A 12,914-nucleotide genomic window follows, 5' to 3' on the forward strand; every position below is an offset into this window, starting at 1 on the left:
GTCCTAGTTCCAAATCCAAGTCGGCGTCTGTCAACAACGTGCTTAGGCTGAGGGCGCGGGCCACGACTTCCTTCCCTCATGGTGAGCCTCATTATCTCCCACATCCTCTCTATCATCCACCACATCGCTCTCTCAACTGTGCCATGGAACGGAACGTCTGCAGTACTCCTCCTTATGCCTCATCCCCCTTCGACGACCCCGAAGCCGATCTGATCCTTCGCTCCTCTGACAATGTCGACTTTCGAGTGTCCAGATTCATCCTGAAGATTTCCTCGCAATTCTTCGCCGACATGTTCGCGGCTGGTCAAGTCAGCGACGATGAGCTTCGAGACGGGTGTCCGATCGTACAGATGCAGGAGGACAGCAAGACTCTGGACGTCCTCTTGCGCGTCATATATCCTACGAAGGCTCCTGTTCTCGACCAACTCCCAAAGCTTCATGCGGTCCTGGGAGCCGCTCTGAAGTTCGACATGGACTATGCAACGGAGCTGGCTAGAACGGCCCTGCGCTCTTTCATCGCGAAGGAACCCGTTCGCGTGTGGGCGATTGCGGTCCGTAACAGGCTCGAGCCTGAATCACGCGCCGCAGCGGACGAGATGAATCGTCAACATATCTCAGTGCTGGATAGCTTCCCGTCCGAAATGCAGGCTATCGACGCTGGTGCGTACTATCGCCTCCTGCGTTACCGGCGTTTGCAGGGCGCGGTTGAGACGGACTTCAAGTTTTGTGATCCCCCTACGACATCACCCGTCTCTCCTCCCGCGTCTTCCAGCCCCGCTGGTACTCAGATCATATCGCCGAAACACAGTCGCATCCAACCATTGGCAGATATCTTATGTCGTTCTGCAGATGGACAAAAATTTCCGGCACACAAGGTGTTGCTTGCGCTCGCATCGCCTGTCATGGCCGCGATGATGCTGAGCCTGCCTACCGCAGCAGCAAATTCGCCCGATATGGAAGGTGGCTTGCCTATGCTGTCATTTGAGGAGGATGCGGCGACGCTGGGAGTCGTTCTCGGGCTATGTGCATTGGAGGGGGAGGTTGCCGTGCAGGAGCTGCAGGTCCTACAGAACGTCATCGAGGCGGCGAAAAAATACGAGATGGACGATGCGAGAAAACTTCTGCAAGACCAATGGACAAAGTTATCGGCCTCAGACCCTTTGCGTGTATTCCTGTTCGCAGCAAGCCGCAAGGCACATGCTGAGGCACGTCAAGCAGCGCAGCAACTCCTTGATCGCACCTTGGATGACTACTATACCTCTGCGCTGGAAATCTCGGCGGCATCGATGTATCGTGCGCTATGCATGTATCATAATTCCTGTCGGTCTTCGATCCACAACACCGGACGATCACTGGCGCACCTCCCGACAACAGCGAAAGTCATCTATGATGTCAAGATTCCAATCAAAGCCTCGAGGTGTAGATCGACCTACATGAACGAGTACTATGGGAGCTCTTACACTTGTCGTGGGGTCGAGGTCCTGCGAAATCTGGATCGCAATCCACAGGCGTGTGAGCCATGCGTCCAACTAGGCCAGATTATCGTTAATGCACTGCAGCAATCAAAGACGGAGCCAAGTGTACTGATTGCGACATCCGAGCTGCTCCAGGATTGCCCGGGTTCGATATTTTCGAACCCGTACTGCTCTGCATGCTCGCAACCAGCCGATCGCACGCTCCTCACAACATTCCTAAAGGGACTGTGTAGCGAAGTACGCGAGCACATCGACAAGGTACGTGTTGTTACAACTCTCGCCATGAACATAATTTCCGAACCCTGTGTATCCTCAGGAGTTTTCGAAACATATCGGTGAACCCTTGAAGATAGAGCGGCCGTGACCCTACCCGTCTGGCGGGATGGGATGGTGTACAGTAAAGGGCAGATGTGTCAAATAGGCTATGGAATTACACCGGTAGTTTGCCGGCAGTACGGGGTCCCGGGAATGCTCGTGTAGGAGGAGGAGGAGGAAGAAGAGGAGGGGGTCCATCTAGCCACCGGCCGATGCAGGGTTCGCGACACGCCGCCGATTACCGTTCATTATTGCTCAGGGAAGGTTTATAGTGTATGCCATGGATAGGATTCATGCTTTGGATATATGGCGTTCAAAGGTAACTCGAGTTCTTGCCAAACGGGAGGCGCGTATCGCATTGGCTGCGGCTTATTTGTGCATGTTTGATACGCGCAACAATTGACATGAGCGCCTATCCTCAACAGATCTAGACTTGAAGCTTGAAGCTTGAAGGAGTACGAGTCGACCACCCCGTTCTGGTCGGAACGAAGTGACTCGTAGCACTCTTTTGATCTTGGCTATCACTTCGCTGCGAATGATGTTAACTTGTATATTCCGCTATCTTTACTCCGACTGGATTTGTTGGACACTAGAGGCGGTCATATTGTGTACTGCAGCCGTTGGCATGGAAGCGGCGCAAGCATGTCTCCAAGACTCTGCCCGTGAGTAACCTACTCGATGAGGCATACTGGACTGTGCTACTAAATACAACAGCGACTCATGGACCGTACATATGTTGGTGCATCGTACCACACATTCGTTCGATGCGACCGTAACGCTATGCTTCGCGCCGAGCCCTTCAACCATATACGACAGGATGTGATAGCGGACTAGTATGTTCTGCTATTTCGATATCGTCTGTCGTGACGAGAATGTGAGATCTGCGGCCTACGCTCCATACTCTCATCGGCTTCGCATTCAGTCTGGCGTCTACTAGCAACGTGTTCCAGGCGTGTCGAATTCGTGAGTAGTAGAATGCTCTCTCTACACGAGTCTCAATCTTACCCTCATCGTCCATAGTCCAATACATCACTCGACTCGAGAAACTGCACCATGGCATCCGAACTACCAGACCTGCCTAAGATCCCTCCCTATGCCTTACCGCCCTTCGACCATCCAAAGGCCGACTTTATCATCCGTTCTTCCGATCTCGTCGACTTTCGCGTGTCCAGCTTCATCCTCGAAGTCGCTTCCGATGTGTTCGCTACCATGCTCAAGGTTGGTAATGCGGAGGACGAGGAACTTCGAGATGGCTGTCCGGTCGTTCCGGTGCAAGAGGACAGCCAGATCCTCAACAGTCTCCTGCGTATTATCTATCCGCAGAAGGCCCCCGCCCTTGATGATCTCCCTCAGGTTCATGCAGTCCTAGCTGCGGCACTGAAGTACGACATGACGAGGGCTGTCGAGTTCGCGAGCGCGGCTCTGCGTTCTTTCATACCGACAGATCCTTTTCGCGTCTGGGCGATTGCTGTTCGAAACGAACTCGAACCAGAGGCACGTGCCGCCGCAGACGAGATCATACGTCAGCACAGTCCAGTCCTCGCAGTCCTCACCGTATTCCCATCCGAAATGCAGCATGTCACTGCCGGGGCGTATTACCGCCTCCTGCAATACCACCGTCTAGAGGGCAAGGTGGAGGAGGGCTTCGGGTTCTGCAGACCTTCCTTGTCGCAGCGCCCCAACACCGACCCTTCCTCCCTTTCGACGTCTGCTGAATCCTCGTACCTCATCTCGCCCAGTCACAGTCAAATTCAGGACCTCGCGGACGTCGTCTGCCGTTCATCGGATGGTCAAGAGTTTCCGGCACACAAAGCGCTCCTCGCGCTGGCGTCTCCCGTTATGCACGCGATGATCACTAGCATACCTACGCGCGACACTACGACCACTAGCGAAGGCAGCAACGCAGCAGACGGGGCGGCTTACATCCCGGCTCTCGTGTTCGAAGAAGATGGCGACACCTTGAGGGCCCTGCTTGGGCTATGTTACCCGCTCTCGAAGGGGGACGCGGAGCGTGACGTACAGGGGCTCCTGGCGCTGCTCGACGTGACAACGGCCGCTGCGAAGTACGACGTGGCCAACGCGGTGGACGGTCTTCGTCGCCAGTGGTCTCGTCTATCCGCTTCGGACCCATTGCGAGCGTACCTGCTCGCAGTGAGCCATGACTTGCACGTCGAGGCTCGTCAGGCAGCTACACAGCTCCTCGATCGATCTATGATGGACTACTACGTAGCAGAGCTGGAGGCCTGTTTCGCGCCAACATATCGTAGCCTGCTGCTGTATCATTGGCTCTGTGACCGTATGGTAAAACAGTGCGGAGACGCGGTCATTCAGCAGCACTGTCCAGCTCCGGTAAGCGCCGGCGGCACGGCCTCAAAAGCCTCGGTATACCATGGGAAGCGCTCCGGGCCTTGCAGGAAGGGATACAATAAGGCATACAACTATGATTCGGACTCGGATCCCGAGAAAATAAGTGAAACGCTTACGGACAAGTTCACCAAGGCTTTGCGGCCATTCGAAACGAAACCATACACGCTTCTCCACCATCTCGAGACCGACGGTGGCGTAACGGAAGTCCAGAAGATTTGTTCTTCATGTGTTGCACCTGGAGATAGGACCCGATTGCTGGACATGTACGCGGCACTTCGCAAAAATCTGTCCGAACATATCGCAAAGGTGAGATGACAGGACGCGCTAGTATATGTATACTGTCTGACGTTGGCAAATGTTATAGGTATACACGGACTCTTGCATGAGCTCGCAGTCTTCCGATGGGATATAGGGACCATATATGCTGTGTTTCTCGTAATTTGTGCAATGACGAGAGATCTGACATGCTGCTCCTACCCCCAGAGTGCTTGCGCGACCCCGGGATCTTTGACGTCGAGAACTGGCCTCTGAGTCGTTAGTCACGTCGGTCCTTGCGAGTGCACCATCAATTGCGACGGAGACATTGGTATTCGATCGGTTGTCTCATGTTGGACAGCCGTGCCATAATGAGTTGCGATGATACATCAATCATAATACTAACGTCCGTTTATATCATACGGCCCGAGAGGGTATCGATGCGCAAGTGACTGCTCATGCAGTCGGGTCGTTGAACTGTTGTTGCGCCTGGCCTTGATCGTGGCGGAGGTTGCCTGGATCATGGGTCAGCAAGCATGCTCTTGTGGATACCCGCTTCTACTCACCAGAAATTTCCTGCTGGCGGTCACCGGTGATCGCGCCGACAACAGCATCCTTCTTTCCGCTGAGGCGGTCGATGGTGCCCTCTGCGTATTGCTTCGCCTGGGCGGCCTGGTACTCGGCCTCGCCCTGCGCGTGCTCTTCCTTCCCGGATTGCCTCCAGGACTGAGCACCGGTGAGATCGCCGACCGTCTCCACCACAGTTCCCTTCAGGGAGTGGTACTGTCCGGTGGTCTTGCTGCACGACATCTCGTGAGTACGGTTCAAAGAGCATACGGTTCTAGTCAAACTTACTTAGGCTCACCGTTGCCAGTGTTATTGTTGTTGCTGTTGTCGTTCGAGCCAGACATGTTGGTAGTTGCAAGTGGGAGAGTTGGGGCGATGGATGTGTGAAGGGTATGTGAGTTTGCTTGATGCTCGAAAGGTGAATTTCGCTTGTCTTATATACCGCTCGTCTGATGCATAGCCCCATTGCAGGGAGAGCCACGAATCGCGTCACTTGGCGGGGCCTCAAGGCTGTTCGCGACGAGGTCTGTGGTACTCCGACGTGACACATCGACACCACAGGGAGACTTGCCTTTTGAGGAGCCATGACGGCGGTCGTGGCTACGTCATCGGTCCCTGACACCGACGTCATCATGTATCGCGAGCGTTGTGGCGTTCCTGCGTGAGATTCGATCTGCCGACGTCGGCGAGTCTGACGCGTGACGTCATTGAGCGGCTGATGTGCAGCGCGAGACGCGTCGCGCGTCGCGTCGACAAGTTGACGTGAAATGAACTAACCGTTTCGCGCCTACATAAAGGCGATCCTTGCGTGCTCCCGGTTCCAGCTCTCCCAATCTCCACCACCACCATCATCTCCACGCACAACTCAGACGGCCTCGCCATTATGTCCGGCAACGGCAACGAACCAAAGTACGTCGTCGTGTTAATGATGTCTGTCTTACGCGCTGACGCGCATATATCCACTGATAGCAAGACCTCCGGCCAGTTTCACTCGCTGAAGGGCACTGTCAACGAGGCCATTGGCAACGTCACCGACCTGCAGTCCTGGCAACAATCCGGCAAGGAGGAGCACGCTCAAGGCGAAGCCGAATACCAGGCTGCTCAAGCTAAAGGATATACCGAGGGAACGGTTGACAGGCTTGGTGGAAAGAAGGACGCTGTCGTCGGTGCAGTGACTGGCGACCGCCAGCAGGAGGCTTCCGGTATGTATGCGTCTCTATCGACACATAGTCAGGGATCCTGATGAAACACTTCAAGGCAATGTCCGGCACGACAAGGGACAGACGCAGCAAGATTTCAACTCGTGAAGCATGTTCTCTTAATTTCACTGTGTGCCACGTTACGGCCCTGGGAACGGCAATGCTGTGCACCCTGTCTCGTAGTGGCAGAGTAGACCCAGATGTCTTGTCCCGGCGACGGCGGTGTAGCATACATTACCAACAATAACGGATCCTCTCCCGCATAATTTCCGAGGATAGTATCCAGTTCGTCGACCGCCATCTCTGTAGACGTTAGGTTGAGAGTTTTGCGTAACAATGCTTATGTTTGACGACAGACTGATGGAAGACCGCTGGGCGTCGATGGAGCGAACATTTATCATGGAATCCATATGAGTACATTGTGTGGAGGCAAACCGGTTTATGACTGCTACGCCAGACTCCGTTGCAGAGAAGTGTGTGTGACCCGAATAGAGTTCACGGGAAGGGTGCCTCGTGGCGAGCGCGGATGGACGTATCCACGCAGTCGATGGGTCATGGCGATGCCTAAGGCGAAGTTATGAGTTATCTTTTGGGATGTGTTCATGAGAATTGCAGCTGGCCGCACAGCAGCGCCGCCTACGAATGTTCGAACAGAGGTATTATTTCATCCAACGGCCGCACACCATCTGTTACGCAGCAGCTCCGAGAACTCTGACCTTGGTATATATGTCAGTGTCGCGCACATCGAAATTGCGAACTGACCTGAGCAGAAATTGGCACTCGATATTGGATAGTAGGTCATCAGAGAAACGCCCACTCTGGGTGCTAGAGACAGGCCATATGTACAGCATTGTGGTCAATCGAGAACAAAAATTGTAAGATTGTCGGGGACGTTGGGGGACATGAGGCGACCGTCACAGGAGTTAGCAGGTGTTACCACAGTGCCATGTTCTGTTAAGTTCAGATGACCGCGCGTTAGCAGGTTGATGGTCACCCAAAATGCCATAGAAGATTCACCTACCTTCGTTCTCTACGCCTCGGGCTGTATGACTATGTATTGCGTAGACGCCTGCAAAGTGAGATAAGAAAGCAACAATATCAACTTCTAGACGTGACGACATACCTGGTTTACCTTGAGGATGACTTCGTCATACATGGCCTTGTACAGCCGCCGCATTGCGAGGTGGTCCTGCTTGTATGAGGACGAAGGCCAGACCGGGTTGCTCGCCAGCGACGGATTCCTCAGCCAATCCATCGCAGTGAATAACTCGGCTGATGGTGACTCCAGACGCTCGCAAGCGTGAGCGATACCGGTTCCTAGCAGGGTACAGGGGATGCAGCAGCGGTTCCTAATATCTGGATTGACAAGATAATTTGCGGACCCCAGGCAGGAACGGCCTTTATTGCCGTAGACTTGAACGCCAATACACTGGGTAGAAGAGCGTGGAACAACGAAGTCTCCTTCGCTGCCACCTCCCGGGCCAGCCTTTGAACGTACCAGCCGTGCTACATCGCAAGCAGCATCCTTGCACGCCCGATGATACAAAAGGGCGTTGCGATATGTAGATGCCGGTGAGCTTTCCATTGCGGGAACATGGTACTCTTCCATGGATCGGTCGAGTAACCGCTCTGCCGCCTTGAGCGCATCCGCGGAGCGCTTGTGACGCGCTGCAAGCAAGTACGCTCGCAGCGGGTCCGATGGCATCAGCTGCGACCACTCGCGTTGCAGAATCTCTCTCGCATTCTTCATCCCATATTTTTCCACAGCGTCATGAATGCCTGGCAACGTCAGGTATTCCTGCGCGTCATCGCCGGCGTCGGGGTAGCATAGGTCGATGAGGGCCCTCAACGTATCGCCGTCTTCCTCGAACGTCAAGTCTGTATTGGCGTTCGATGCCACAGATTCATCGCCAGCGTCCCTTGTACGAGGTATGACTGTGTCTGTGACCATCGCAGCGATGACAGGAGACGCAAATGCGAGGAACGCCTTGACAGCGAGGAATTCCTGCCCATCCGAGGAGCGGCATATGACATCCGAAAGCGACTCGGAGCGGCGGATGCGTTCCTGACGAGCCTCGACGGCCAATCCTTGCAAGTATAGTAGGACCTTTTCATTAGACGCCGGGGACGCATTAGACGATGGCGCAGCGAGTCTGGAATTGGCCTGAATGATAGGAGGGCAGCAGAACTCAAAGTTCTCGCCAACTTGCCCTTTCAGACTCAGATACTGGAGAAGGCGATAGTACGACCCAGCGTTGACCTCCTGCATCGCAGGCGGGAAGTTCTCCAGCACTGAGATTTGTTGACGGTTGATCTCGTCTGCGGCAGCCCGTGCCTCCACTTCGAGCCTGTTACGAACGGCAATGGCCCAGACGCTGAATGCCTTCTGCGGCGCGAAGGAGAGTAGGGTCATGCTACTTAACGCGATTGCCTCCTCCATGTCATACTTCAAGGCTGCAGCCACGACAGACTGAAGCCTTGCGAGATCGTCGAGGACAGGATCCTTCACTGGATATACGATGCGGAGAAGAAGGTCCAACGTGTTGCTGTCCTCCTGGACTGGTACGACCGGGCATCCATCTCGAACAACGTCGCCGCCTGGGTGAGACACGTCCGCCGCGGCATGCGACGCCCGACCGACCTCGAGCATCGAAGCGAAAAAGGGGGATGCAAGGCGTAGGATGACTCCGAAGACGCGGAAGTCGACGCCGTCGCTTGATCGCAGGATGAGGTCTCCATCCGAGTCGTTGAACGGCGACGATGCGTAGCACGGGATTTCAAGATTTGGCTGCGCCATGAGGATACTCGCGGGTGAAGGTAATGAGGACGGTGACAATGCAGGTGTTGTTGGGCTGGCAGGACGACGGTGATGCGGGCAGGGCAAGGGTTCGAGGACTCCGCTGGGACACGCACCAAGCACGTTCCCAGAAGAGCGCGTATTGCCATTTGACTTCACGAGCATAGCGCCCCGTGACAGCAATCTGACGGAAGTCTCCTGCTATCGGGCGTCAGCGAGACACTGGCCTGTGAATTCTGCGAGCAATCTCGCAACGAGAAGCCGTAGAAGGGAATGCATACCGAGCACGACGATGAACATGTCATTCTCATTTGAGCGCGAGATCATGCTTACTGTCTTCGATGTCACGACACGACGCATGCGGCCTGAAAAGTCAACAGTCGTGTGCAGTCTCGCTGTATGCAGCATCATATACCGCGAGTACTCACCTTGCATCCAGTGAGGCTACCGGTAGTTGCGTTTTCTCTATCTCAGGAGCGTGTCGACGACAACTTGAATGCGTACAACAGAAAGAGCCGTATTCCGCATCCGTTGAACATCGAAGAGGAGGTAAGTGCAACCGCAACACCGTCGATCTGCCACTCGAACCACTGAGCGCTGAGGTTGCTAAGGTTGGCAGTACATCTGCGGACGACCGTTGCTGGCACAATCGAACTGTTCAGAAATAAGGCATGATTTACATAGCATATAAGGAAAGAGACGCACATACGGATACTCCCATATACACAGTGCTAAAAGCCGATGTTACATAGCCTCAGGCTCGCATGGGCTCGCATGCAGCCGTCGAAGTAGTAGATTTGGACAAAAGCCGAACTCAACGAACCGTCACGAACGAACGCCCGAGTCAGATCCGATATGTGTGCCCAATGATCGACCCAATCGAGCGGCTCATCAGCTTACTGATCCCTCAGGGCACGCATATTTGTACGGCTCCTGCTCGTTGCCCCAGGCCCTCCTCATCCCTCGAGGACGACCTGGAGAATCTCTTTGGGTGTTCCAGTGAGTGCTTGCTGTGATGGTTTGCTGGTGTGATTGTGGCTACCCAGCCTGACCGATTGTCATCGGCTTGATGGTCTAGAGGTATGATTCCTGCTTTGGGTTGTTATCACGTGCAGGAGGCCCCGGGTTCAATCCCCGGTCAAGCCCTACATTTTGCTCGGACGCACCGATGGCATCCGCAGGAGAGACAGACTCGTGCAGACGGTGGGTCGTACTCTTTTTGATCTTCAGACTCAGAGTAGAACGGGAAGAGCACCTGCAGGACTTGGATGTTCGGGCCCATATATAATCTGAGCATGACAGCGGTCAGAAGGAAACAATGCGTGGTGACCACGACCTACTAAGGCTTAAGCGCTTACCGGTTACCTCGTACCTCCTCTGTCGACTTGGATCGACCCTTACATGGCACTCACTGTGGAACAACAGACATGCATGCAGCATGCTGTATGCAACATTACAACCGCCGCTCAACTGATCCGTCTACCCACCGTCGTAGCTGGTTTGAAACAGTGATCCCGCTAGCAGTGGTAGCCCAGTACATACAGCCAGTGCAATACAGTCACTGGTACGAGCCATCATATGAGATCAAGACTGCTTCGTATATGCATTGTTGAGCCTGAACCTTTCTGATCTCTTCTATCAGTGACAACTTCGCTCGAAACTGGCTCAACGAAGTACCGATGGGCGTTCGCCCATCTAGGACGTATGCATACGTCCGCAAACTGAATCGAGCGGCAGGCTGTTCTGTCAAGCTTCTCTGCAGCATCGTTACAACAGGCGTGCCACCTGCGTGCCACGGTGGGATGGGATGATCGAAGATCGATATCGCGATGTAGTCGCGATGCAATCTCCCATCATATGGGCTCGGCTACTACCGTGGATGTATCACTACTACTGCAAGAGCATCGCAGCTGAGCATAGGGTCGTTCCTCAGTCTACATCACTGAAGCTTTGTTCTGACAATGGCTAGTCTAGTTATCATTTGACCGTGAAACCCGCCAGTCTGCTTCCCTCAGCAGGCCACTCATACTTGACGACGGGTGAATGGTACACATATGAAAGTGAAACAGGCTGCGTCGCAAGAGCCTCTGTAGGTACCGCTTACCGCCGCATCATCCGACTGTGTAGATCCATATACCATGATCAAGCACAAAATTGCTGCACAATGATCCGAGCTGATGCGATGAACGGCGCGATATCTTGCCAGAATCGTCGCTGTGATCCCCAAGTCTGTGCCATGGCTACGCATAGTACCAGCACATAAAAAGAGAGGGATGCCTACCGCGTCCCTCAGCTCCTCTTCTTCTTTCGAGCTCACCGAGTAGGTTGCCGGCAAGTAAGTGTTCAGCGACGGTTGCAGTGTGGATGTTGCACTTATTTCTTGGACCCCTCCAGCCTCGCTCTCTTTTTTGACGATTCACGTTCATTCCACCGAAATCCTTCGTAACGACCCCAGTACATACAAGACATCATGCGTTACTCTACGCTCGCCTCTACTGTCCTTTTGGCGGTGGCAACAGCTCCCGCGCTCGCTCACCCAGTCACCATGTGAGCGCCTCGCTATTCATCATCATCTCATAGCTGACCATGCAGTTACAGTCGCGCGACCGAAGATGCATCCATAGTTGAGCGTGAGCTCCAAGACGGACTCATAGAGCGCGGCTACTACGACGACCTTGTCTCTCGAGACCTCGAGGCACGCACTCCTGTAGATAGTAGGGAGCGTGCCGCGATCACGCTTCGTAGGATGAGGGAGCAGCAGGAACGGCAGCGTAAAGGCGACGCCGCAGACAAGGAGCGCGCCGCGAAGGCGCTTCGTCTGAGGAAGGGGTCGATGAGTCAACCGACCAAGTCACCTCATTACTCCCAGTCTAGTGGGGTTGGTCCGTCTCTGCAACATCCGAAGCCTCAACGCCCGTCGGAGAAAGCCAAATTTTTGCCACCCCGGGAGTACGACCTCGACGGCGAGCTGTTCATGTGAGCCCCTCGCTATTTGTTCTTTTCTCGTGGCTGACCATGCAATAACAGCCGGACGACCGCGGATGCCTCCGGTGTCATGGTTGAGCGTGAGCTCCAAGACGCACTGATGGAGCGCGGCTACTACGACGACCTCGTCTCTCGGGACCTCGAGGCGCGCAAAAACTTTGATCATGGAGACCCTGTCGGGGAACGGGAGCGCGCCGCGAGGGCGCTCGCGCAGAGGAGGGCGGCACAAATGGAGGCGGCGGCGCAGAGACTTAGGCACGTCGGGATGACCAACCAGGGCCACGCTGGGCCAAGTCGTCCTCCTCATCCGCCGCAAGGTGGCTCTGGGCAGAACGGCTCCGGGCGGGGGTCGGGAGCCCAACCTCGTCCCCGGGAGTATGACCTCGACGGCGAGCTGTTCGAGCGCAGCTTCGAGGTAGACGAGCTTGACTGAGCGGACGTACTTTGCATGATTGTGGGGCCGCTACGATGTATTTCAGTCTGTTCTACGCATCGTGTACATTGTTGCGTACTTGAGATGTCAATCGTAACGTGAAGACTCATTCGTGCGTGCTGGGGGATTTGATGATCAGTTGAGTGTCGCTCATGCATACAATGCCATTATGCAGGCCCACCATCCCGAGCAGTAACCTTATATGTGTGGCCAGGTGGGACTCGGAGTGACCATGAACTTGAAGCTGGCGGAACGATAGCCGTCCTGCAGTGGCCGTCCTTCCGAAAATTAATGTTGAACCCCGACTTCAACTTCGAGAACGTCGTCCGTATGCATGAGAGCACCTCACAGGTGAGACGACTTCAGGCTGTTAAGAGAGTACTACTTGAGCGGTCCAAGCGCGAGTCACCCCTCGGGAGCTGGACGGCGAACGGCTGTTGCATTCGTTGGTAAGCTGGCGATGGGCGTTCTCCAGCTGGATGTTGACGCCGAGCGGCGGCCCTGCAGGTGCGTACGAATCC

The 12,914-nt window shown here is 54.7% G+C and overlaps 5 protein-coding genes and 1 non-coding gene across 6 annotated transcripts; 4 read left to right on the forward strand and 2 right to left on the reverse strand.

Annotated features, from left to right (window-relative positions):
• Positions 1-143: 143 nt before the first annotated feature.
• C8Q71DRAFT_840380 (uncharacterized protein) lies at positions 144-4,472 on the forward strand (the record flags this gene model as incomplete). Its single annotated transcript, XM_047926517.1, has 4 exons — positions 144-1,737; positions 2,009-2,033; positions 2,244-2,396; positions 2,834-4,472. 4 exons carry the CDS (start codon positions 144-146, stop codon positions 4,470-4,472), a joined length of 3,411 nt encoding a protein of 1,136 aa, XP_047775540.1.
• A 236-nt stretch (positions 4,473-4,708) lies between these two features.
• On the reverse strand, positions 4,709-5,429 carry C8Q71DRAFT_777371 (mismatched base pair and cruciform DNA recognition protein). The gene is made up of 3 exons (XM_047924711.1): positions 5,268-5,429; positions 4,979-5,211; positions 4,709-4,927 (listed from the first exon to the last, which is right to left on the reverse strand). Exons 1-3 carry the CDS (start codon positions 5,321-5,323, stop codon positions 4,869-4,871), a joined length of 348 nt encoding a protein of 115 aa, XP_047775541.1. The 5' UTR covers positions 5,324-5,429; the 3' UTR covers positions 4,709-4,868.
• A 300-nt stretch (positions 5,430-5,729) lies between these two features.
• On the forward strand, positions 5,730-6,539 carry C8Q71DRAFT_261485 (mismatched base pair and cruciform DNA recognition protein). The gene is made up of 3 exons (XM_047917376.1): positions 5,730-5,888; positions 5,949-6,181; positions 6,237-6,539. The coding sequence occupies exons 1-3, from the start codon at positions 5,863-5,865 to the stop codon at positions 6,284-6,286; spliced, it is 309 nt and encodes a 102-aa protein (XP_047775542.1). The 5' UTR covers positions 5,730-5,862; the 3' UTR covers positions 6,287-6,539.
• A 435-nt stretch (positions 6,540-6,974) lies between these two features.
• On the reverse strand, positions 6,975-9,407 carry C8Q71DRAFT_261501 (uncharacterized protein). The gene is made up of 3 exons (XM_047917377.1): positions 7,302-9,407; positions 7,200-7,247; positions 6,975-7,129 (listed from the first exon to the last, which is right to left on the reverse strand). The coding sequence occupies exons 1-2, from the start codon at positions 9,138-9,140 to the stop codon at positions 7,209-7,211; spliced, it is 1,878 nt and encodes a 625-aa protein (XP_047775543.1). The 5' UTR covers positions 9,141-9,407; the 3' UTR covers positions 6,975-7,129; positions 7,200-7,208.
• A 631-nt stretch (positions 9,408-10,038) lies between these two features.
• C8Q71DRAFT_t127 lies at positions 10,039-10,121 on the forward strand. Its single transcript has one exon. It is a non-coding gene; the product is annotated as a tRNA-Pro (tRNA).
• Positions 10,122-11,063: 942 nt separating this feature from the next.
• C8Q71DRAFT_261579 (uncharacterized protein) lies at positions 11,064-12,511 on the forward strand. Its single transcript, XM_047917378.1, has 4 exons — positions 11,064-11,310; positions 11,370-11,522; positions 11,568-11,951; positions 12,003-12,511. Exons 2-4 carry the CDS (start codon positions 11,446-11,448, stop codon positions 12,391-12,393), a joined length of 852 nt encoding a protein of 283 aa, XP_047775544.1. The 5' UTR covers positions 11,064-11,310; positions 11,370-11,445; the 3' UTR covers positions 12,394-12,511.
• The last annotated feature ends 403 nt before the right edge of the window (positions 12,512-12,914 follow it).

Source organism: Rhodofomes roseus (genome assembly GCF_022264815.1).
Source record: "Rhodofomes roseus strain CIRM-BRFM 1785 chromosome Unknown C8Q71scaffold_21, whole genome shotgun sequence".
NCBI classification, from domain to species: domain Eukaryota; kingdom Fungi; phylum Basidiomycota; class Agaricomycetes; order Polyporales; family Fomitopsidaceae; genus Rhodofomes; species Rhodofomes roseus.

Excerpts from the sequence above, each read along its gene's own strand:
- C8Q71DRAFT_777371 (XM_047924711.1), bottom strand. The coding sequence starts at position 5,323 with ATGTCTGGCTCGAACGACAACAGCAACAACAATAACACTGGCAACGGT. Across the intron at positions 5,212-5,267 it reads ACTGGCAACGGTGAGCCTAA|CAAGACCACCGGACAGTACC; the intron begins GTAAGTTTGACT and ends GATGTCGTGCAG. Across the intron at positions 4,928-4,978 it reads CCGCCAGCAGGAAATTTCTG|GCAACCTCCGCCACGATCAA; the intron begins GTGAGTAGAAGC and ends CCCATGATCCAG.
- C8Q71DRAFT_261485 (XM_047917376.1), top strand. The coding sequence starts at position 5,863 with ATGTCCGGCAACGGCAACGAACCAAA. Across the intron at positions 5,889-5,948 it reads GGCAACGGCAACGAACCAAA|CAAGACCTCCGGCCAGTTTC; the intron begins GTACGTCGTCGT and ends ATCCACTGATAG. Across the intron at positions 6,182-6,236 it reads CCGCCAGCAGGAGGCTTCCG|GCAATGTCCGGCACGACAAG; the intron begins GTATGTATGCGT and ends AAACACTTCAAG.
- C8Q71DRAFT_261579 (XM_047917378.1), top strand. The coding sequence starts at position 11,446 with ATGCGTTACTCTACGCTCGCCTCTACTGTCCTTTTGGCGGTGGCAACA. Across the intron at positions 11,523-11,567 it reads CTCGCTCACCCAGTCACCAT|TTACAGTCGCGCGACCGAAG; the intron begins GTGAGCGCCTCG and ends CTGACCATGCAG. Across the intron at positions 11,952-12,002 it reads CTCGACGGCGAGCTGTTCAT|CCGGACGACCGCGGATGCCT; the intron begins GTGAGCCCCTCG and ends ATGCAATAACAG.
- C8Q71DRAFT_261501 (XM_047917377.1), bottom strand. The coding sequence starts at position 9,140 with ATGCTCGTGAAGTCAAATGGCAATACGCGCTCTTCTGGGAACGTGCTT. Across the intron at positions 7,248-7,301 it reads TCATCCTCAAGGTAAACCAG|GCGTCTACGCAATACATAGT; the intron begins GTATGTCGTCAC and ends CTCACTTTGCAG.